Raw genomic sequence first — 23115 nt, forward strand, 5'->3', positions numbered from 1 at the left:
CAATTATCATGACAGTTCGGATGTCAGACAAATCATTCTGTTTCCACATCACAATGACTGCACTGTTTCCCACATCCCTGACATTCCCTTTGTGCTTTCCACTGCTAGTGCTGCCATCTGCCTTCTATGAGTGGTTATGGCATGTTGACATTGAACATAGACAGCGGTGACATTAATGTGACTGGACTGTGTATTATACATACAAAGCCAAACAGAACAACCCTATTAAACCAAGAAACTGCACACCCTCTACACTTTTCCTTTGCTTTTGTTTTCCTTTTTCTCCATTAACATGCTGGCATAGGGAGGACAGAGGGAGGAGGATGTAGTCTATTCATGACTTTTCAGGTTAGACAACTAATTTGCATGCCACATTCAGCATTCATTTGTTGCTTAAGTACTTGAGGTGAACACAAATATATGGTGGACCCATGTGCATTCCCAGGTATTTTGTTTTAGTCAAAGTTGATATTGTACATATTTTAATTAATATTGACATATTTCTTTTATCAGTGTGCGCTCATGTTACTGCATCTTATAATCTTGTAAAATCTCAAGATCAGTGGTGTCACTGTGCGTTTCATTTGAGATTTTCTTTCTGTAAAAGGCACATACTACATACACATAATACAAAAAAATTATGACAAAAACAATTACAGAAGGCTGTGAACCACAAAAAATAAGATTACCTGCTTTGGAACTGCAAGAAACTTGTCAGGTAACCGGAATACTTCATACCATGGTAGCTCTAGTTCACTACCAGTGTCAACAAAGAACACTCTGACCTTTTTATTTCCTGGAAGACCTACAACCTGTCCCCGACACCAACTTTTTGTAGCATTCAATGCAGCACATGGCATGCCTAAAAAGGAACACTAACACGTTACAACGGATATTAATTGTGTATGCATGCAAGTATGATTTTGAAATGAAGAACATAAAATATCAAAGTCGTATTCATCAACAACACTGAAAGAGAATGAATTTTTTGCGAACCATATGTACAATATCAAATTATTTCAGCTTACAAACAAAAACTACTTGTCATTTGCTGATGGAGTTGCTATGATGTGCACTAGCACTTCTGGACACGACATATTGTTTATTTCTGAAGAATGAATACTGTGAAAAATAGATTCTGCAATGTATCATCAGTTATATTTTACACTTCTACTTTATAAAATTTTGGCTACATACGTCACATCCTGTCAATTGTTCCCACTAATTTCAATGTTTATCTATGTGAATGAAGTCACATTTTTTTAAAAATTTTCAGCTAACACAAGTGTAGTGCAAAATGCACTTTGTAGTAAGTCAATGGCTGTGAGTTACAGCTGCATGTCCTACAAATCTGAATGGCAATATCTGATTTGGTAAATCATTTCCCCTTAATCACAGTGAGAGCTTTTAGGTAATTTCTGAAATACTTACATCTCATTTCTGTTTGTAGACAAGTTTGTTCAAATGAAGTGTTTGAAAATGTATGAGCATGACACAAAGATCTCTTATGTGAATTTGACTACTGTGGTGCAATAATGTATTCTGTTCATAATATAACTGCCATATCATGTTACATTTTGCTTCCCCCTTCAATAGCAGTGTATATAATGTCTACATTTGTTATAAATTCCCACTATTTCCTTACACGGAAAAGACAAAAGTTCGAGACTCAAAATTCCAGACAACTTTGTGCAATAAGGTTTTTCCTCTTGCTGTAGCAGGAATCACTTTACTGGGTGTTACCCACTTGATTTCTTAAAGAGAATTTGTATTCCTTTTAGCATAACACATCCAAAAATTGAGAGAGAATCAGAAAGCTTCAGTTATTTGCTTACTGCTCTGTGAAACATTGCCCCAGCACAATACAGCCCCACACTGACAGCTATTCTCAGGGCAATTTCCAGCTGTTTATGAACAGCAAATGACTACTGTCAAGTGATTGGAAATTGCTGCAAATAGATATGGTGTGAGGACTACTGACAAGGGAACCTCCCCATCGCAACCCCCTCAGATTTAGTTATAAGTTGGCACAGTGGATGGGCCTTGAAAAACGGAACACAGATCAATTGATAAAACAGGAAGACGTTGTGTGGAACTGTGAAAAAATAAGCAAAATATACAAACTGAGTAGTTCAAGGGAAGATAGGCAACATTAAGGACGATGGAAACGCAGGAGCGCCGTGGTCTCGTGGTAACGTGAACAGCTGCGGAACGAAAGGTCATTGATTCAAATCTTCCATCGAGTGAAAAGTTTAATTTTTTATTTTCAGTTTATGTAACAAACCCTTATGTTTTCATCACTTTTTTGGGAGTGATTATCACATCCACAAGAAAACCTAAATCGGGCAAGGTAGAAGAACCTTTTTACCCATTCGCCAAGTGTACAAGTTAGGTGGTTCGACAACACATTCCTGTCATGTGACGCACATGCCGACACCAGTGTTGTATAGAATATATCAGATGTGTTTTCCTGTGGAGGAATCGGTTGCCCTATGACCTTGCGATCAAATGTTTTCTATTCCCATTGGAGAGGCGCGTCCTTTCGTCTACTAATCGCACGGTTTTGCGATGCGGTCGCAAAACACAGACACTAAACTTATTACAGTGAACAGAGATGTCAATGAACGAACGGACAGATAATAACTATGCAAAAATAAAGAAAGTAAAATTTTCAGTCGAGGGAAGACTTGAACCAAGGACCTCTCGTTCTGCAGCTGCTCACGCTACCCCGGGACCACGGCGCTCCTATGCTTGCACTGTCCATTATATTGCTTATGTGGCCCATGAACTACTCAGTTTGTATATTTTGCTTATTTTTTCACAGTTCCACACAACTTCTTCCTGTTTTCTCAGTTGATCTGTGTTCAGTTTATCAAGCCCTATCCACTGTGCCAACTTATAACTAAATCTGAGGGGAGTGCGATGGGGTGGTTCCCTTGTGAGGTTCATGTACCAGGGATACCAAACGTATATCAAATACAAGGCTCTCCCATGGAATGGTCTTCGCTATAGTATGTACAGGAGTTATCATCTCTCATCCACTTCACTGCGAATAAAGTATCAGTCAAAGGTTATGGGTTCCTGCATACATGAGGCAGGGGTCATGGAAAACTCTCATAGAAAATGAAACAGGACCAGTGAGACACACATCATCTGTTGGGAAACTTTCCGTGTCACAGGTCAGTGGGAAAAAGTGTAATGTTGCGCAGTTATGCTTCATGATAGTTGCTGAACTGTGTCTAGAGTATTTAGTACTTAGCAGCATTGACCAATTCCGTAACTGAGGAACCTTGGGTGCATGCCACCTGTACCAGCCAGGACTGCCAATTTTGTGACAGACTTGGCAAAAAGAACAACCCAATGAGAATGTCCTAATGGTTTTTACTGAAATACCACATATGCAGCAAGCAGTAGGATGTAAACATCACCCAAGAGAAATTCTGGAAATGTTAGCCATTATTTTTAGTACTGATGGAACTGTTTTTCTTCTTGTTATGGATTTTCATTGTCTACTACAATTAGTTTTTAAGCTCTGGTATGAAATAATGAACTACACATACATCTCTGAGGCAACATAGCGATCCACCTAAACAGTCATACACTCAAAGATCATAGTTTTTATTGTCAACACTTCTGTAACATCTGTGGTAACATTTAGAGCATCTGTTATGGTTAAAGTATTCTGGCGTATAAACCCGTATTTACTCGAATCTAAGCCGCACTCGAATCTAAGCTGCACCTGAAAAATGAGACTCGAAATCAAGGAAAAAATATTTTCCCGAATCTAAGCCGCACCTGAAATTTGCGACTCGAAATTCAAGGGGAGAGAAAAATTATATGCCGCATCTCCAAATCGAAACAAAGTTGGTCCACTGTAATATGAGACACAATGTAGGTCGAATGAATGACGATACAGCTACAGTAGTTTGGTTCGAATTGTAAGTTAGCAGTTACGCTTTACCAGGTAGCCATTGCTATGCGTCAGGCGCTCCGTCCGTATTTATATGGGTACCCTTCCTTTTCCACGTGCTTCTTCTGGTTTGAATTGATAGCTTATTTTTCTTTGATCTGATAAGCGCAGTTTTCTTTGTTAAAGGTGTTTACGTCACTCTAAGCTGAAAATGCGTAACTTTTTTTTTTTTTAAGAGGAATCGTCTCGTTAGCGAAACAATGGCAAGAAACTGCTATGTGTTGTCGCTTACATTGCTGCTTTCTTTGATAATGATCAACAAGAACCAAATAATAGACTGCGTATGATAGAAGATGTTCTGAACGAGAGTTTAGCGAAAATTTTTCTCCGTTTGAAAATCTTTGCAGGCGCCTCTTTAGTACATTACATTCTACACAGAAATTAGTCATCTTAGATTTAAAAATCTAGTCAATTGCCGTGCTTCATTTCTGACTGTATCACTATTAAGCATAAGAATAATGCGAATATAAACATGACATGATATTTATATTCTTCCGCGTTTGCTGTTGTCTCACTCTAGTTTCGTAGCTTATTAGGCAGACCGGATTTAAATGAGATAGCAGCAAACATGAAACAATACATGGCACAATGTTTATATGCGTATTATTCTTATGGTGACGAGAATACTGCATGTGATTCACAATTTATAAACGTTCCTATTATAGCAACCATCTCTTCTCACAGATAGGAAAAAATTCAGAACGTAGAGTTGGCCATATTGACAAAAATCCCAAACAGTCTTGCCAGTCGGATTTTCGTAGTACATTGAAAATAGCTCGTCTTCCACCTTTTTTTTTTTAATTTATTTACTGACGTAGACGTTTTGGCGCCAGTATTTATCTTTGTGCCTACAAAACATGCCTGTGTAGCGCTACATATATTCGACGGCAGAAGTAAGTTGTGGCGGCACCCACCAACTTTTTTCAGAATTTCCGCTGGCTTTGCACTCGATTCTAAGCCGCAGGTGGGTTTTTGGATTACAAAAACCGGAAAAAAAGTGCGGCTTAGATTCGAGTAAATACGGTACATCTCTGAGGCAACACGGCGTTCCACCTAAACAGTCATACACTTCAAAGATCATAGTTTTTACTGTCAACACTTCTGTAACATCTGTGGTAACATTTAGAGCATCTGTTATGGTTAAAGTATTCTGGCGTATAAACCATCTTTGCATTTAGACCTCATTTACTTTTACTTGGGAGCAAGTGTTAGTATGGGTGGGTGTTATCTATATAAATCTTACTTTCTTGGACTTAAATAAACAATGTGGTATCTTACCTATTTCAGGTTTGTAAATTTTATGCTCAGTAGGATTACAATAATATTTCATCATTTCATTCTTGAGACTATATAGAGATCGAGCATGGGCCCCAGTCTGCAAAAAATTATTCCACAATTAGAACTGGTTCTTCCATGCACATTTTGTCAAAGTACAGGAGAGTACATTAGCTTACCCTCTGAACATAGAAGCTTGTTGGTGAATTAATGTGTGAAACTCTTACTTGCAACAATTCCCCAACCTTTACTTCCTGTACTAGATATGAGCTCATTGGATTTGTTGCTGTTCTTGGCTGTAAAAGACCGAAATGGAGGTAAATCAATACAGAAAGGCTTGATAGGTTACACCAGGGAGTGAGTCCTTGATGCATATACTAAAAGTAAAATTTTTGCATATCATGCGTTCGTTGTTAATAATCATTTGTGAAATGAGAAATGCAATGATCCTTCAATGTGCCACCAAAGTAAAACCTCAGGTTCCAGTGAATTCTCTGAAATATCGTAGCACATGAAAGTATAATGGATGAATTCCTGATTGTAGTAAGAACAACTTAGGAACTCAAAAAACTTTTTTTTAAATTATGACAAATCTTGAAATTTTACCTGCAATTTCCTTTAAGAAAAATGCCTAGAACAGAAATTTATGACTATGTCTACACTGCAGGCTCTATTGTCTTCTTCTAGCATGATGTTGCAGCTTTTGGTGCTCACTATCTTCTATCTTGTGATTAGTGTTTGAGCGACCCATTCATATTTCAGAACAGTGACAGTGAAGTCAATCATTCTTTCTCAATTACAGATAATGTGTGTAAAAATAAGGTTGACTGAACTGTATTTTGTGTCCTGGTTCACTGATGAATCCAGTTTCTACTCCACATAACAATGAATGCAAAAATGCAGCCTCAGCATGATACTTTTAAGACAGCACAGTTCTCCAATACTCTAGATATTGTGAATTATTTTTGCTACTCAGACAACTGCCTTAATATCTGCTTACTGTAACATTTAATACCATCACAAATGGTCGAATGGATTGATAGAAATGAAATTTCATTGTACTAGCAAATGTGGTAATGGAAATTCATCTCCCTTAGCATATAAGGTTGTCCACCAGTGATAGATGAATATCAATGAAATATGGCTACCCACATGTAATGCCTTCCTTATACTGGGCAACTATTTTGCAAACATCACTAGGTCAATTCTTTTTAGCTAAAAGAAATGGTGGTCTGAAACTACTAAGCGCAACAACTACATTTTAAATCTGTTTTGATTTTGCACACACCCTTGTGCTATGAAAATACTGCATATCTTCCATGATGATTTCTCTTCATGTTGCAGGAACAACTTAGTTGCCTGATGGTGTAAAACCTTCAAAGCAAGTTGCAAAGACTGAATATTGTATGTCATAAAAATAGCTACCAACCAAATTGTTTAACGAACTTTACTGTTCTTTGCCATTTCCAGTTGCACAGTTTTGTTCATAATCAGATGGCTGCATTACAGGACGAACTGTTCAATCAGATGTTGGGTATGTTGAGTACCATGGTGCCCTACCATGAAATATTGTAACTGATAAAAATTCAATAAGGTAGTGAAGAATAGTAGTTCGAAATTGCATAGCACCAGTATTTACTTACATTGAGCACATCCCGCTCACATTAAAGGCTTGCATTTTCTTCATTTTGCATCTAACAAGCAATATTATCATCATCATAAACATATCCTAGTGTTAGAAACACTATCTCAAAAACACAGAGTAAAAGGTGGGTCATCATCAGAACTTTTACACTAAACAATCTGACTCTGCATTAACTTCACATGTTCTACCTATACTGACAGATATACTGTTTACTTACGTGTCTGAGATTAGCTGACAGATAAGACATTAACATCATTATTTTCCGCAATAATAAATAAATGATGCAGTGTGCATCACAAGGCAATTAAAGCTTCATTTCGCACTTTATTTAAAAAAAAATTGTTCAGGAACGTAAGGAAAATGTTGAAAAAATAATGTTTTCTTAATCCTGGAATTTTTTTTAATACTTTACATATATGCAAAATTGTGTGCAACTTATCATATTCACTCATATATGACACTCTGCTAAGTATAAAAACATAGATTTAAACAGTAAATAAATAGAATGTATGATAGAATTAATGATACTAGTGAAAAATGGAGGTAACGATGATCCCATATATTTAAGCCTGTTGATCTCTATTGCATCTGTGCTAGCTGGTATACCTTGCTTTTCTATTCCAGTACCAATCTGGCAAAGAACTTGAGCCAATTAAGTTCTAAACAAAATCTCACATGTTGTGCCACTGCTGGGTGGTTCATCTTGTTTTCGGCAAAACACTAGCTGAACCATGTCCTGAAATGACTGATATCCTACCTAAGATAATTAAAACCCCTCTCAAAATGGTGTTTCGCCATCCACCCAACCTCCACAACATTCTAGTCCATAGTTATAGCACTCCCACCCCCCACCCCCACACCTGTGAAAGTCCTTGATGCAAGACCTGTGCAATCCACTCACCCAGCACTATCTACTCCAGTCCTGTCACAAGCTTATCCTATCCCATCAGAGGCCAGGACATTTGTGAAAGCAGCCATTTTGTGTACTGACACTGCAGCAATCACTGCACAGGGTTTTACATTGGTATGACAACCAACCAGTTGTCAATTAGAAAGAATGGCCACCGCCAAACTGTTGCCAAAAACAAGGTACACACATAGTGGCACAACATTCAGCAAAGCCCCACATGCGAGATTTCAATGGCTGCTTCACAACCCGCACCATCTGGATCCTGCCCATCACCACCAGATGTTCTGAGCTGTGTAGATGGGCGCTATCCTTAACAGCACATGTTTTGCTCCTGTAACCTTCCTAGCCTAAACCTAAGGTAACTCACTACCCCTCCCACTCCTCACTCAATAAAGACAGAGAGAGAGATAGAGAGAGAGAGAGAGAGAGAGAGAGAGAGAGAGAGAGAGAGAGAGAGAGAGTGTGTGTGTGTGTGTGTGTGTGTGTGTGTGTGTGTACACTGTCCCCTGCCCAATTTGTGTACCCACATCAGCTAATTGTATGCTGTTGTCTCACACTCTAAGTCTATGAAATCACATACCAAGCTGTCTGCCACCTGCCCCACTAGCTAACCAACAGATGGCTCCCCACTGTCCCACGAGCCTGGCACTAGACTGAACACAATGTAGGGAGACAGGCGTGTGTGTGTGTGTGTGTGTGCACATGTGTGCATGCATGTTTCTCCTACAGCTATAAAAAGGAAGTGCATTCCGAAAGCTAGGCAAGTTATGTACCTTTTGTTTGTGTGCCTATCGATGACACAGCGATTCTGCCATTTGGTGAGTTGTCTCCTATATTCTTAAATAATTTGTAAATTTCAACCAGAACTTTCTGTGGCTAGTGGTTCCCTTCCAGCCAAACCTCGTGTTGTCCATCCTTCATTAATCTCTGCTTTATTTAACTCCCCTCTATTGCCCATCCATTTCTTTGTCTTATGTTTCTTCCCCTCTCACCTCTATGACATACTCTGTAATGTCCCTGACCCTTGTGGTCACAAGTGACTTTGGTTACACCCTGTAGTATCAGCCGCATCCACTATGAGAGCTGTGCACCCATCTCAACGTGCCAAGCGACCCCTGATAACAGCACATCACACTTCTAGTAGCTCAAAAACCTCCCTCCCTCACATATTGCCCCTTGTATGCCATGCCTGTCCTTGTTCCCTTTTTCACTCTTACGCATGACAATATCTTGTTCCTTAAATGGAATCCTCCCCAATGCCTCATATTCAGCCCTACTCCCAGGTTTAACCATACTGGACTTGTCAAAGACCTATTCTCCTTCTCCCTTTCCCTACAGTGGAAACACTTATTTGCCACCAACCCCTCGAACTAAAGGCAACCCAATCGCAACATCACCCTGCCTGTCTCAATTCATACCACCATCCCATGGTGACCCTCTCACACCCCCATCTAACCATCCCCTGGATACCTACCAGGAGTTCCTAACTTCCAACCAGGCCTCACCACCCTTCCCCAGCTCCCTCCCTAAGAACAACAACCATTTAACAGAAGAAAGGACCACCCTACACAACCTAAAAACGGATCCTGACTTTATCATCCTCCTGGCAGACGAAGGTTCCATGACAGTTGTGATGAACTGGAGTGACTACCTGGCAGAGGGTCTCCGCCAGTTGTCCAACACCTCCACCTACAAGCTCTGCCAGAGTGATCCCATCCCAGAAATCCAACATAACCTCCAATCCCTGCTGAAATCCTCAGGCCCTTTGCAGAACCTCTAACCTGAATCCACTGACTTGTTACACTGCCTCCACCAAAAGAATCTCGGCCCTTGTTGATCAACATCTCCAACCAACTGTCCAAAACCTAGTCTCCTACAAAAACCTTTCCTGCACTGGCTCTCCACCATCTCACACATTTGCATCCCAGATCCCTACTCATCACTGTTGATGCAACCACCTTTACACCAACGTCCCTCATGCCCATGGCCTAGCCACGATTGAACACTACCTCCCTCAATGCCCTGCAGATTCCAAACCCACCACTTCATTCCTCAAAAACCTAACCAACTACATCCTAATCCTTAACTACTTCACCTTTGAAGGGAAAGTATACAGACAAATTTGTGGCACAGCAATGGGGACCCTCATGGCACCCTCCTATGTTAAACTCTTCATCGACCAACTACAGGAAACATTTATAGCTTCATAAACCATAAACCCCTCGTCTGGTTCAGGTTTATTGATGATATCTTTATAACCTGGAACCAAGGCCAGGACACCTTATACTGATTCCTCCACAATATCAACACTTTCTCTCCCACACACTTCACCTGGTCCTCCTCCACTCCTTGTACTACCTTCCTTGATGTCAATCTACTCCTTTCAGATGCCTCCATCCACACCTCCTTTCAGATGCGTCCACCATCCACACATCAGTCCACATCAAACCCACCAATCACCAACAGTACCTGCACTTTGACAGCTGCCACACGTTCCCACCAAAAAATCCCTCCCTTGTAGCCTGGCCACCTGTGGTAGACACATCTGCAATGATGAGAACTTCCTCACCCAGTACGCTGAAGGCCTCACAAAGTCTTTTGCAGACACGCAATACCCTCCAGACATAATCCCCAAAGAGATTTCCTGTGCCATATCCTCACACACACCTGATTCTCACATCCATCCCAAGAACCAATCACAAAGAATAGCCCCTTGTCACCCAATACCACCCCAGACTGGAATGACTTCGTCAGTACTTTGATTATCTATCACATGCCCTGAAATGAGGGACGACCTACATAAGACACTTCCAATCCCTCTCAAAGTGGTGTTCTGCCACCCATCCAACCTCCACAACATCCTAGTCCATCATTATGGCACTCCCACCCCAACCCCCTGCCACAGGGACCATACCCCTGTGGTAGACCCAGATGCAAGACTTGCGCAATACACTCATCCAGCACCATCTACTCCAGTCCTGTCCCAGGACTATCCTACCCCATCAGAGGCTGGGCCACCTGTGAAAGCAAACACATTATATATCACCTCTGCTGCAAATACTGCACAGCATTTTAAATTGGTATGACAACCAACCAGCTGCCAACTAGAACGAATGGCCACAGTCAAACTGTTGTCAAAAACAAGGTACACCACCCAGTGGCACAAAATGCAGCAGAGCCCAACATGCGAGATTTCAATGGCTGCTTCACAACCTGTACCATCTGGATTCTGCCCATCACCACCCTCTTTTCTAAGCTGCATAGATGGGAGCTATCCTTACAGCACGTTTAGCTCCTGTAACCTTCTTGGCCTAAAACTAAGGTAACTTTAACTTGCTGCCCCTCCCATGCCACACCCAATAGTGAGAGTGTGTGTGAGTGTGTGTGTGTGTGTGTGTGTGTGTGTGTGTGTGTGTGAGTGAGAGAGAGAGAGAGAGAGAGAGAGAGAGAGAGAGAGAGAGAGACAGCAATATGTATGTGTATGCGCCACCTGCCTCCTCTACTTGCACCCGTAGTTAGCCCACAGATGGCTCCCCACTCTCCCACGATCTGCTAAACGCCCCCCCCCTTCCCCCCCAACCACCTCTCCACAGTACATTCCATGTGGGCCAGTAAAGAGCTGGCAATCGAGTGAGAGCACAATGTAGGGAGACAGGGAGAGGGGTGTGTGTGTGTGGGGGTGTGTGTGTGTGTGTGTGTGTGTGAGAGAGAGAGAGAGAGAGAGAGTGTGTGTGAGTGTGTGTGTGTGTGTTGGGGGGGGGGGGGGGGGGGCACGTGTTTTTTCCTACAGCTAGAAAAAGGAAGTGCATTCTGAAAGTTAGCCCAGCCCTGTAGCTTTTGTTTGTGTGCCCATCAACGACACAGTGCATCTGCATTTCATTAAGTCCTTTCCTTTACTTCTAAATAATTTGTAATTTTCAACCAGAACTTTCTGTACATTATTCAGTCTACGTTTTCCATGTGTGGGTTGTAAAAATTTTGGCAGCTCACCGACAAAAGTAGACAGGAAATAAAAGTAGACAGGAAAAGAGAGACAACTGTTGTCTTTAAGCAAACTGGGGGAAATGTCCAGTTTGTCAAAAGCAATAATCTAGTCCTCAGAGTATCCATATACTCCTTTCTTCAGCTGCTTTTAATTTTAAAATTTACAGTTTTATATTCAATGTATTTGGATTGTTCCTTCGCACCAAATCCCTTGCTCGAATAGATACACAACTAGATTTATAGAGGTATATTTCAAAATAGATCTTTTAGTTCCGATTTCTTGGAATTTCCCTGATGAGCCGAATCACAATGTTTCCAGATGCTCCAATATCTGGTTCACTACCTAATCTGAATTTTGGATTATTTTCTTGTCCACCGTAGAACTCAATTTTGTGTGCAAACCCCATTCCTTCCGACAAAATGAAAAGTTTATACCCCCATTTTTGTGTTTTGTATTTCACTTACATCTTTGGTTCCACAAATTTGTTCATCAATTGACGAATGTTCACTCACTGCAACTGAAAGACATTTTTTATTCACCTGATTAATTATAGGTCTAATTTTGTACAATTTGTCAAAATCTTGACTTTCAGGGTCCGGTCACTTTGGATTGTCTATGAAATGAAAATTGGTCATTAGACTCCCAAAGTATATCTGAGACATTGTTTTATTAGTGGAACGCCAAAAACATCATTCCAGTTAATTTAATCTACAATTTTTGCCATTAATTCATTAGTAAGAAAATGTTTAAAAACTGATGATTTAGACAACTATACCACAGATTGCCCAGTGCAGTTTTCATTCAAGACTAAAAAGGTCATTTGTAAATGAAACACTTGGTTCTTTTTTTTAATAAATGATTTGATTTTTCTGTAACTTTGGATGTTTTTCAGAAGCTTGTAGTAATAATACATCAGCAATAAGTTCATTATCATCATCCTCTGAAACATTATTCCTAATTTGAGTTTATTGCTGCAGTGTCTATGTAACCCATCATGACTCCAATGTGAATACATAAGCACCAGCATGTAGATCAGGGGTTTATATTGCCTTCAAATGGTAACTTTTAGATCAGCCATATTATATGAAGGTCCTACAGTAGTTTCAGCCTTGCTATCACTATCTGTAGCTTCCAGATCATTTACAGTTATAGAAGGAGCATCATCCGAATTGTTGAAATCTAGCCCGTCTTCACTGTAATGCGGACATTCTAAAACCATGAATTCTTCGATCATCATCAGTTCACATCATCCATTTTCAAAATAAGCGAATAGCTCCATTACAACACTTGAACTAGCACAAAAAACTAGAAGGAAGTGGAATGAAGGAAACGCTAATTTGTTACTGTTCGAGTGTCGGTGGGACCATTACTACACACTATTACAGATATGCAAACAGAATTGATTCATGTATGTTTTTATTATAAGAAATATAAGTTGAAATGAACACTGTACCTCCAAATGTTATGGAAGAACTATATATTTTTAGGTTCATGTGTTCTTGCTTGCAACTACCAACAATCACCATCAGAAGAAAGCACTGTGTTCAGATTGACAATGCTACACAGACCAACACACACTGTCCAGTCACGAGTACAGTAGCACATTCTAGTGGCAGACTGCTTTCAATTACTTTCATGAAGCAACACTGTCCATCTGCAAGGCAGTGTTAAATTTCAAGGACAAGAACGAAAAGATAATTAAAACTTTGCTTTGCATATCTGCAAAGCAGCGTAGTGAAGGGTTAAACACAGTGACCTTTTAAAATACATATGAAGTAACCTTTTTCTCTTGCTTGTAATAAAAGGTCTTACACTCAAGTACGGCTGTTGATAAAATATCAATATATCAATATTTTTTCCAAAAAATGTAGACATATATTGGCGATTCCTGATACATCGATATCAAAATGGCAATATAAAGTGCCAATATTCTTATTTTATATTATGTTTTTTCTCAGTTTTTGGGAAAAATTTGAAGCCATTCTTTTGCAGTTGTAGTAGAACATAATTTTACTTTCACTGTGTGAAGAAGTTTCACTATTTTTTGAGCATCGGTCGTATGTGAAGAATGTTAGCAGCAAGAAACAATCAATGCCTGTGCTATAGCAACGGAGATACTATCAAAGACAGCACTGCCAAAGCAGAGTTACTAAACACAGCCTTCCAAAATGCCTTCACAAAAGAAGACAAAGTAAATATTTCAGAAATCGAATCAAGAACAGCTGACAACATGAGTAACATAGAAGTAAATTTTCTCGGAGTAGTGAAGCAACTTAAATCACACAATACAAGCAACTCTTCTGGTCCAGACTGTTTACCAATTAAGCTCCTTTCAGAGCATGCCAATGCATTAGCTCCATACTTAACAATCATATACAACCGTTCGCATGACGAAAGATCTGTATCCAAAGATTGGAAAGTTACACAGGTCACACCAATATACAAGAAAGGTAGTAGGAGTAAGCCACTTAATTACAAGCCCATATCATTAACGTAGATATGCAGCAGGATTTTGGAAAATATATTGTGTTCGAACATTAAGAATTACCTTGAAGAAAACAGTCTGTTTACACACAGTCAACATGGGTTTAGAAACGTTCTAGTGAAACACAACTAGCTCTTTATTCGCATGAAGTGTTGAGTGCTATTGTCAAGTGATTTCACATCAATTCCATATTTCTGGTTTTCTGGAAGGCTTTTGACACTGTACCACACAAGCGGCTTGTAGTGAAATTGCGCGTTTATGGAATATCCTCTCAGTTATGTGACTGGATTTGTGATTTCCTGTCAGAGAAGTCACAGTTCGTACTAATAGATGGAAGGGCATCGAGTAAAACAGAAGGGATTTCTGGCATTCCCCAAGGTAGTGTTATAAGCCCTTTGCTTTTCCTGATCTATATAAACGATTTGGGAGACAATCTGAGCAGCGGTCTTACGTTGTTTGCGGATGACGCTGTTGTTTATCGAGTAATAAAATCATCAGAAGATTGAAACAAATTGCAAAACAATTTAGAAAAAATATCTGAATGTTGCGAAAAGTGGCAGTTGACCCTAAATAACAAAAAGTGTGAGGTCATCCACATAAGCGCTTAAAGTAATTCGTTAAACTTCGGTTACACAATAAATCAGTCTAATCTAAAAACTGTAAATTCAACTAAATACCTAGGAATTACAATTGCCAACAACTTAAATTGGAAGGAAGACATAGAAAATGTTGTGGGGAAGGCTAACTAAAGACTGTGTTTCATTAGCAGGACACTTAGTACATCAAAATAGCTCAAAGAAGGGCAGCACATTTTGTAATATTGAAAAATACGGGAGAGAGTGTCACTGAAATTGTACAGATTTGGGCTGGACATCATTAAAAGAAAGGAATTTTTCATTGCGACAGAATCTGCTTACTAAATTCCAATTACCAACTTTCTCCTCGGAATGCAAAAATATTTTGTTGACACCGATCTACATAGGGAGAAATGATCACCACGATAAAACAAGGGAAATCAGAGCTCATATGGAAAGATACAGGTGTTGGTTCTTTCCACGAGCTATACGAGGTTGGAATAATAGAGAATTGTGAAGGTGGTTTGATGAACCCTCTGCCAGGCACTTAAATGTGATTTGCAGAGTATCCATGTAGATATAGATGTAGATCACGTACAATCTTTATCTCTGGACAATTTTTAAGGCAAGTAGTCTGCTAATTCTTCACAGTGGCATTTTTCAGAAACACTTGGTGAAAATAATGAACAAAAATCTAAATGACAAGATTGGTCTTTGTGGTGGGCTGAGATACGTGGGGGAAAACGCTGATGTAATCAGTGCTATCAAAAGAATTTCCAACATTTAGATTCCAGGGTGTATACGTGGCCGACGAAAAAAAATTCCCGGATTTTTCCCGGATTTCCCGGTTAAAAATACACTTTCTCCCGGATGAAAATACACTTTTTCCTTGTTAAGTAACAGTATACTTTTCCTCGGAACTGTAAAAGTTATCATTCCTTTCAGTGGTTGTGGTCTTACACCGGCGTAGAATTTCCCGGCACTTTAGAAAACTAAACTTGGGGGAAAAACACGTTTTGGAAAGATGTCTGATGTGCAGCAACATGTACACTGCATATTTCATATTACGAAAGTATAAATTCGAATTCCACCAAACACTGCATGTTACTTTCCGTAGAATTGAAATCGAGATTGCAATGCGCTTTGTAAGCCGGTCGTAGCTCATGTCAAGCGATCTCGCCAGCCGATGACAGCGGATATTCAGAGCACAGGACACATGATGTAGTCAGCCAATAGCAACATCACTGTTAAGTAGCGCGAACACACAAATCGGGAAAGGTAATGGTTTAAATTAATATACATAGTGCTGCTAAAAGAAAAGAAAAGCTTTCATGTACCCTATAATATTGGCCTCTAAGATTAATAAGCTGCAAGAGAAGCTAGGCTTTCACACGTAATGTTGATCTTTTTTGCACGTGTTTCACTTCAAGATACATCACAGAAATGTGCCAGTAAATTATTTAACAACGACATAAATGTCTGACCTTCTGGGCTCGAAAATATTCTAAATGGTCGTTCTCAAAGATCTGAATTTTGAATGAGAGCCAAATGCTCTGTTTTAAGAAATTCATCGGAAATTGGCGCACATAGTTCATCTAGTGTAAAAGGAAATTTACTTTAATTGAAAGTAACGCTTTTCAAACAACAATTCAGAATATTTTCCCGCGACGTTATATTCGTTTCAGCAGTTACGCCAGATGACAAGCGTCGCCGTGCTTGCGCAGCTACAATGACGCAGGAAGCCCGTACGTGTAAAACATTAAAAGATCTTACATTATGTCATAAAAGAAACAAGACGTTAGAGGATACTCCAAGAGCATGGGAATTTTGTGAACCCTACTAAAATGCATAATTTGGCTTAAAATGCACATTTGTATGTCCAGATGCAGATGTACCAGTACTGTATTATCTCATAATTGGTTCTTTATTATGGCATAATGCCATACTTGCTAGACGATGAAAACTTGGACTTGAAATGTAGCGAACAGTTTGGAATTAAACACTTCGTTTCAAATAAATTGACTGCCTCAGCAGAAAAGATTAATTAAAGTCAAATTTCTTTAACAAACCAACAAAGATAACTTCATTGTTCTGCAAGGCGATTAACGCTTGACTGTCATAAAGGTAGAAACAAAATAAAATCTGAAACTAATAACTTATTTCAGCCTTCTGTAATTATTAGTATGTATTTTAATTCACTTGATAGCTCCCGACCACAGAAATCCGTTTTGTTTCCATTTGATGTGAGAGCAATAAATGAAGAGGAAACAGCAAAATTACTTAACGTAAACATGGGTCACGTGGAGGCTACCACCCCCCCACTACAACTTAGACTGCTCTGTGCACCAGGTCCGGATCTACGAAATTTCCAAACCGGGCCAATACTAGATAGTGGCGCTCCCCATCCCTCGAGCGTTTGAGGTAGGACGCCAAAAAAAAAAAAAAAAAAAAAAAAAAAAAAAAAAAAAAAAAAAAAAGACTTTTCAAAAATATCTTTGTATTGTAGTGCACGTCTTTCTGAAGTGTCTGATACATAAAACATATATGATCGAGGCAACGTAAGACATGTTATTTGGTCTTAAGCGTGTCGAAGTGCAGTGCCAAGCCTCTTCATACAGCATTCTTCTACGGCACGTCACTGTATTTCGCTCTGTGGAATTCAAACATGTAATATTTTGTAATGTATGTCATCAAACCTGTATTGAGGACAGTGGAAATTAAAATGCCCTGTGGTGCCTCTCCTGATCCCAGTCGACCGGTTTGACATCTTACCTCTCTTTAAAAAAAAAACCTCGCAATTAATACTGGGTGGGATTATTTGTGACCGGCAGAACAAGAACTCTTCAGAAAATCTGCAGTCTTAACTGCCTATTAGCTAATAACTTGCTGTTCTGTGTGACATAAAATTATGTACAGGATACATAAAATGAGTAAAGACAAGAGACAAGCAAGACAGCACACATTTCTTCAATCCTTAAGTCATAGCTTTTTTTTCCTCTCTAATCTTGCCGCAGCTTTATATGGCATACTTTCCATTCTGGGAAAGAATCTATTACGCCATCAAAGTTCGTCAACGTTTTGCTACATGAAAAAACGAAATGTCGTCGTCTAATATCAGAAAAGCTGTTAATACAAATAGTACCCAAGACTGGTGTGGTTTCTCGATCTGATTACGTGTATTTTGTTACTGTCTGCTACATAAAACGAAATAGGCCTGCCTAATATTGCAGCAGTTGTTACACACACCAAATAAACGAGACTGTTTTGGCACATTTTTATAACGCGACAGAATATAATTCAGGAAGCACCAATATCAAAAGCCCATTAGGCCTACTACAAGCAAAAAGTTTTATGTTAGGAAATAATTTCACATTTCATTCATACTCTCTAGCTTCAGAAGCATGAGATCGAAAAGTAGTAGTATGTAATTTTTATATAAATTTGGAATCGTCATATACTTCCGTAATTTGTGACAGTCTCCGTTTTTTCTCCTTCCTCGTTCTAACAAACAATCTTGTCATCACTAATTCTGTAACTAATCCTGCCAGTGTCAAAATTTTTCTCTGGTTAACTTCACTAACCCTGCCACAATCACTGGTTTAGTTATCCCGCATTTGTTCTCCGGTTACGTGTTATTAAGAGCTCGTACAACGTGTTTTAGCGCTACTCCCAGAATAGAACTTTAGCGGCTGCTAGCCGGGGACTGTAGTGTACCGGTCTGGCCGAAAATTTTCTGTCAAAATTTCACTTTCTTGGATACACGGAGAAGACACCACGTAATCTTAGTTGCCTGTTATTCCTGTTAGTCATTTATTTCCACTCTGGTAGCCTGAATCGATGGAATTCGCTAGTAATTATAACAACGCTGATGATTTGCAAACCCAGTCAACCAGGAACAGTTTACAGCGATTGTCATTCACCCTTTCGGCTTTATTCGCTCAGCTCGTATAGACCGGCCCCTTTTGTGTGCAGGAAAGTATTTTTCTAGATGCGATGGGGATTCCCCTGGCAGAGACATCACGTACACTATGCACGCATTCAAAAATCAATTTACGATTCATTCAGAAATCAACCTAGAATTTGATCAAAAAAATTCAAAAACCAAAAGGGATGCGTTCAAAATCATATGAGTAATCGATAGACCAAAGCGCGCTGGATGCTAGGCGCTTTGTGAAACAAGGTCTTTTTCCTCAATAATATGAATTTGGTGCCCCCCCCCTCCCCCAAAACTGCCGCCCGGGACAGATAGTTACCCCTGTTTGCCCCCACTCCCTAGTTTCAGGCCTGTTGCGCATATGTGAATCTGCCAGCTTAGGTGCACCAGTAAAATTTTTCCGGATAGCATCTGGCTGCTTGCTGCTATTGCTTATACAGCTAACTGCCACACTTCTGTAGCCAGAAGCGGGAGAAGGTACTACTCATACGCGACTCAACTGCACGTGCGCATAAACTCGCCCGCAACCGCTCAAACGAATCTAATGTAAACAGTTGTGACGTCACGCTCATCGGAGGCAATTTGTTGTTATAAAACATTGCATAGTCTTCCTAAAGCCTTGACACAATTTTGCTGTTGGCAGACGCTTGTACGAGCACTGTGTTTTGTTCCTGTATATGGCGCATATCCTTTGCAACTTAGGTTTTATTTTCGTTTTTTCTCTCGTTCGTGTTTTATTGCTGCAGTATTATTCTGCAGTAGCGAGATACAGTAATATTCTTTGTTATAGTATTAATTCTTACTAGTCAAATTTACAAAAATGTAACCAAAAACTACAACAATGAAAAATTCCCGGAATTCTAAAAAATCACCGGGTTTTTCCCGGTTTTCTCCCAGATGAAAAAATTCCCGGGTTTTTCCCGGATCTCCCGGGTCGTATACACCCTGGATTCACCACACTATTTTGAAAAAAAAAAAAAAAAAAACAGGAAGTCGACATGAAATGTTTGGGACAAATCCGATACGTGACGAAACAGAACGAGCACCGATCAGACACCTTTTATTGTGCCACTTATATGCAGTGATCATTACTAACAAAGCAGTTATCGCCAAGTGTGAATGTGCATGGTTTTCCTTTCAATTTAAAAGGGGTATAGGCAGGCTGCTGTCTTGTTGATGTTCAGACTATCTAATAATAAATCCAAACTTAAATATAAGCTCTAAAACCAGCAGCATATTTAGAATGTCGAGCCAGTATTTGAGAGAGGGAGAGAGAGAGAGAGAGAGAGAGAGAGAGATTTTTTTAAATATCAATATATCAGATTCCTGATATTGTTAAAAATATCAACCATCCTACACTCAATGTAATGTTACACACAGAAGTAGTAGAAAGAAGTAAAACATTTGTATTAGCATTAATTTATTTTTGCACCCTATGAGAGACTAGCTTTTCCAACTTTCTCTTTTAGGAAAGCATTGTCAGCTAGTTCGGCCTTTTCACTGAGGATGCTGCAAGCTGATAAGCTTTTATTTGGAACTATATTGACTCCTTTGAAGATATTCATGATATTTCCCTTGTCTACATAGCAAAGGATATGTAGATTGTTTTCAACGTTTTGTATATAACATTTCTTTTCAGCAATGTGGGCAGCAAAGATGGATTGTGGATTTTTTAGCCAAACTGCAGTGACTTGCTCCTTAAATCTCATCTTAAAGGTTCTACCTATCTGGCCACTGTAGTGTTTTGCACTGTGGAAGCATTCTGAGGTGGTGCTTATTGGTAAAGGACAAGACATGGATTCAATTTAACCAAATCCTACAGACCAATCCGTCCTCTGAATGTTCTCAGAAAGCTCTCTGAGAATCTATTATGAAAGAGATTATTAGATCACTGACTGCTATACAGGATGAGCTCTCAACAGTATGGTTTTAGAAGACAAAAGTCACCTGAAGTTTCAATAAATAAGGTGATCTCACTAGCACCAGATACTCATTCTACATCTCTGGCAGTGATGACCAATATTACTGCTGCTTTAACAACATTGGGTGGCCATCTTTCTTAGGTCACCTTTGGATCTGGTGTATATAGAACCACTGTACAACTGCCTGAGGGGCTATTGTCACAGGAGACACATGTCTTTAATATACGCAGGAAAGGAAATAATGAAGACAATATCAACAGGCTGTCTGCAGGGATGAGTCTGTGGCCCAGAGTTTTATGATGTAGCATTGTAGCCCACACTACAGAAATTACAAGCTACCAGTAAAGTAAGTTGCCTGGTAGCATTTGAAGACGGTGTGTTGTTCACTGTACGTAGAATTACAAACTGAAGAGCCAAAGAAAATGGTACACCTACCTCCTACTGTGTAGGGCCCCTGTGAGCACGCATAAATGCTGCAACTGATGTGGCATGGACTCTACTAATGTTTGAAATAGTGCTGGAGGGAACCGACACCATGAATCCTGCAGGGCTGTCCATAAATCTGTAAGAGTACGAGGGGGTGGACATCTCTTCTGAACAGCTCTCTATGCAGTGCCCAGTCAACAAAATTACTGCTAAACCTGTAAAGTCATCTGGCTATAGATACGTAGTGCTACCCATGCGAAGCTGGGTCAGTTCACTAACAGAAATGTGAATTGTATGGCCTATTTTAGCTTCTCAGTTAACAAGCTGAAATTGTGAGAATAAATAAATAGTTTGACATCACAGCTTATTCTTTGTACTTTTGAAGAGAATGGTTATCTTATAGAATAGGCTACCTAGAATAGGAATAGGAGTATATTCAGTGGTTGCTTTAGCAGCATGTGTTGGAAACAAGATGTTAACTGTGTTGTGTTTGGCCTTTGAATGTCAAGGTACTGATCTATCATCACCCCTGCTGATGGCAGTACAGTCAGAGTGCCGAATTGTTGGTACTGTGTTTAGTTTCACTTAGTTTATAGAATTAGCCACTAGTTGGTGCTAGGATGCTCAGTACTGATGCTCGACATTTCGATTTATATGTGTGCACTAATAGCTATAGACTTTTGAGCTTCGTTGCAGTGAAACATCAATAATCGATAACTCTGCTACAGTGTTGTTCATTTGTTGACATCATGTTTCTTAATACATGGTTACATCTGTTATTTTATACTAAGTTGTTGTTTTTCTGTGGTTTTGTTATTTAATACTGTTTACGTGCTATTCTTCTTTATGTTTCTCGACTGCTTCCAGTTTGTTTATTTCATTTGTTTTTGCAATTTTTCATGAGTTACCAGCACTGCAAAACGCTTACGATACAGAGCTATTTTAATGAAAATAGCAGCAGTTCAGAAAATGACAGTGGAGTTCTTGCTGGTATACTGAATAAAAGTGAAGACGAAATAGAAGATGCACTACAGCCGCTACCACATACATTTCGCAAGCTGCCTGCACCAAAGCAGATGCCACCAGTGGGAACTTCTGCAATGGAATGTTTTAATTTACTTTACACTGCAGCGTACATCAACGGATTGTTGTCAATCATCCAGTGAACAGTTTATATAAGGGACAGTCAACAAGTTTCTGTTTTTGGGTGTTGCTGCATTGTATACATAAATCAAGTATATAAGCACAGACGTGTGGGCAAGGGATTGGTGTGGCATTCATGTCTTTCCAATGTGTACATGGTAAATGCAGAAACATGAACTATGGTGCCATTGTTACCAAATGTGTCCAAACAGGACCAACATGCTGATATTCTTTTCTTGTTTGCTGGAGGATACACACTGGTATACATCCACTGGAGAATGAGGAATGTATATGAGGCAGCATGTTTGTCGAAATCCAACACTGTGGAATTGGTGTGCCAAGGAGTGCTGCTGCTTCATAACAACGCACATCCCCATGAAGAAAATGTCTTAAACACAGAAGTTATGCCAACTCCCCATGTGATTATAATGCCTTCAAACCCTTAAAAAAGGTCTGTAATGGTTGACGAGTCCTGTCATATGAGAAGGATGTGCAGCAGGTGGTTATGGACTTCTTCACGCAGCAGGAGACAGTGTTTAAACAAATGGGAATCATCAGCCTGAGGCATTGGCGGGATGATTGAATCAATGTTCACTGTGATTTTGCTGATTAGCACACTCTTTCTTCAAACAGAAACTTTTTCTCGCTCCTTATATGTAAACATGCTACTACTTTGTCCAGTCCAAGTGGAAACTGAAAGAATGTCACAGTAGCTGAGGCATCAGGTTTTATAGCACTCTTACTGAATATGGGACTCAACAAAAGACCTACAACGTTTTCATAGTGGAACACAAAACCATCTCAGGCATTTCCATCTGCCAGCAAAATGTATTCTGCTCCTAAAC

General features: G+C 39.6%; 1 protein-coding gene across 4 annotated transcripts in view; it reads right to left on the minus strand.

The window, feature by feature from the left end:
* The window catches only part of LOC124776868 (RING finger protein 17), a 529150-nt gene that overhangs the window by 163360 nt on the left and 342675 nt on the right, over positions 1–23115 (minus strand). For all 4 annotated transcript variants that reach the window (XM_047252047.1, XM_047252048.1, XM_047252046.1 and 1 more), the window contains 3 exons: positions 5425–5541; positions 5249–5345; positions 690–862 (listed from right to left, as the gene is read on the minus strand). In XM_047252047.1, coding sequence (XP_047108003.1) covers positions 690–862; positions 5249–5345; positions 5425–5541 — 387 coding nt within the window. The remainder of the gene's footprint in view (positions 1–689; positions 863–5248; positions 5346–5424; positions 5542–23115) is intronic.

Source organism: Schistocerca piceifrons, chromosome 2 (assembly GCF_021461385.2).
Source record: "Schistocerca piceifrons isolate TAMUIC-IGC-003096 chromosome 2, iqSchPice1.1, whole genome shotgun sequence".
In the NCBI taxonomy this organism is placed as follows: domain Eukaryota; kingdom Metazoa; phylum Arthropoda; class Insecta; order Orthoptera; family Acrididae; genus Schistocerca; species Schistocerca piceifrons.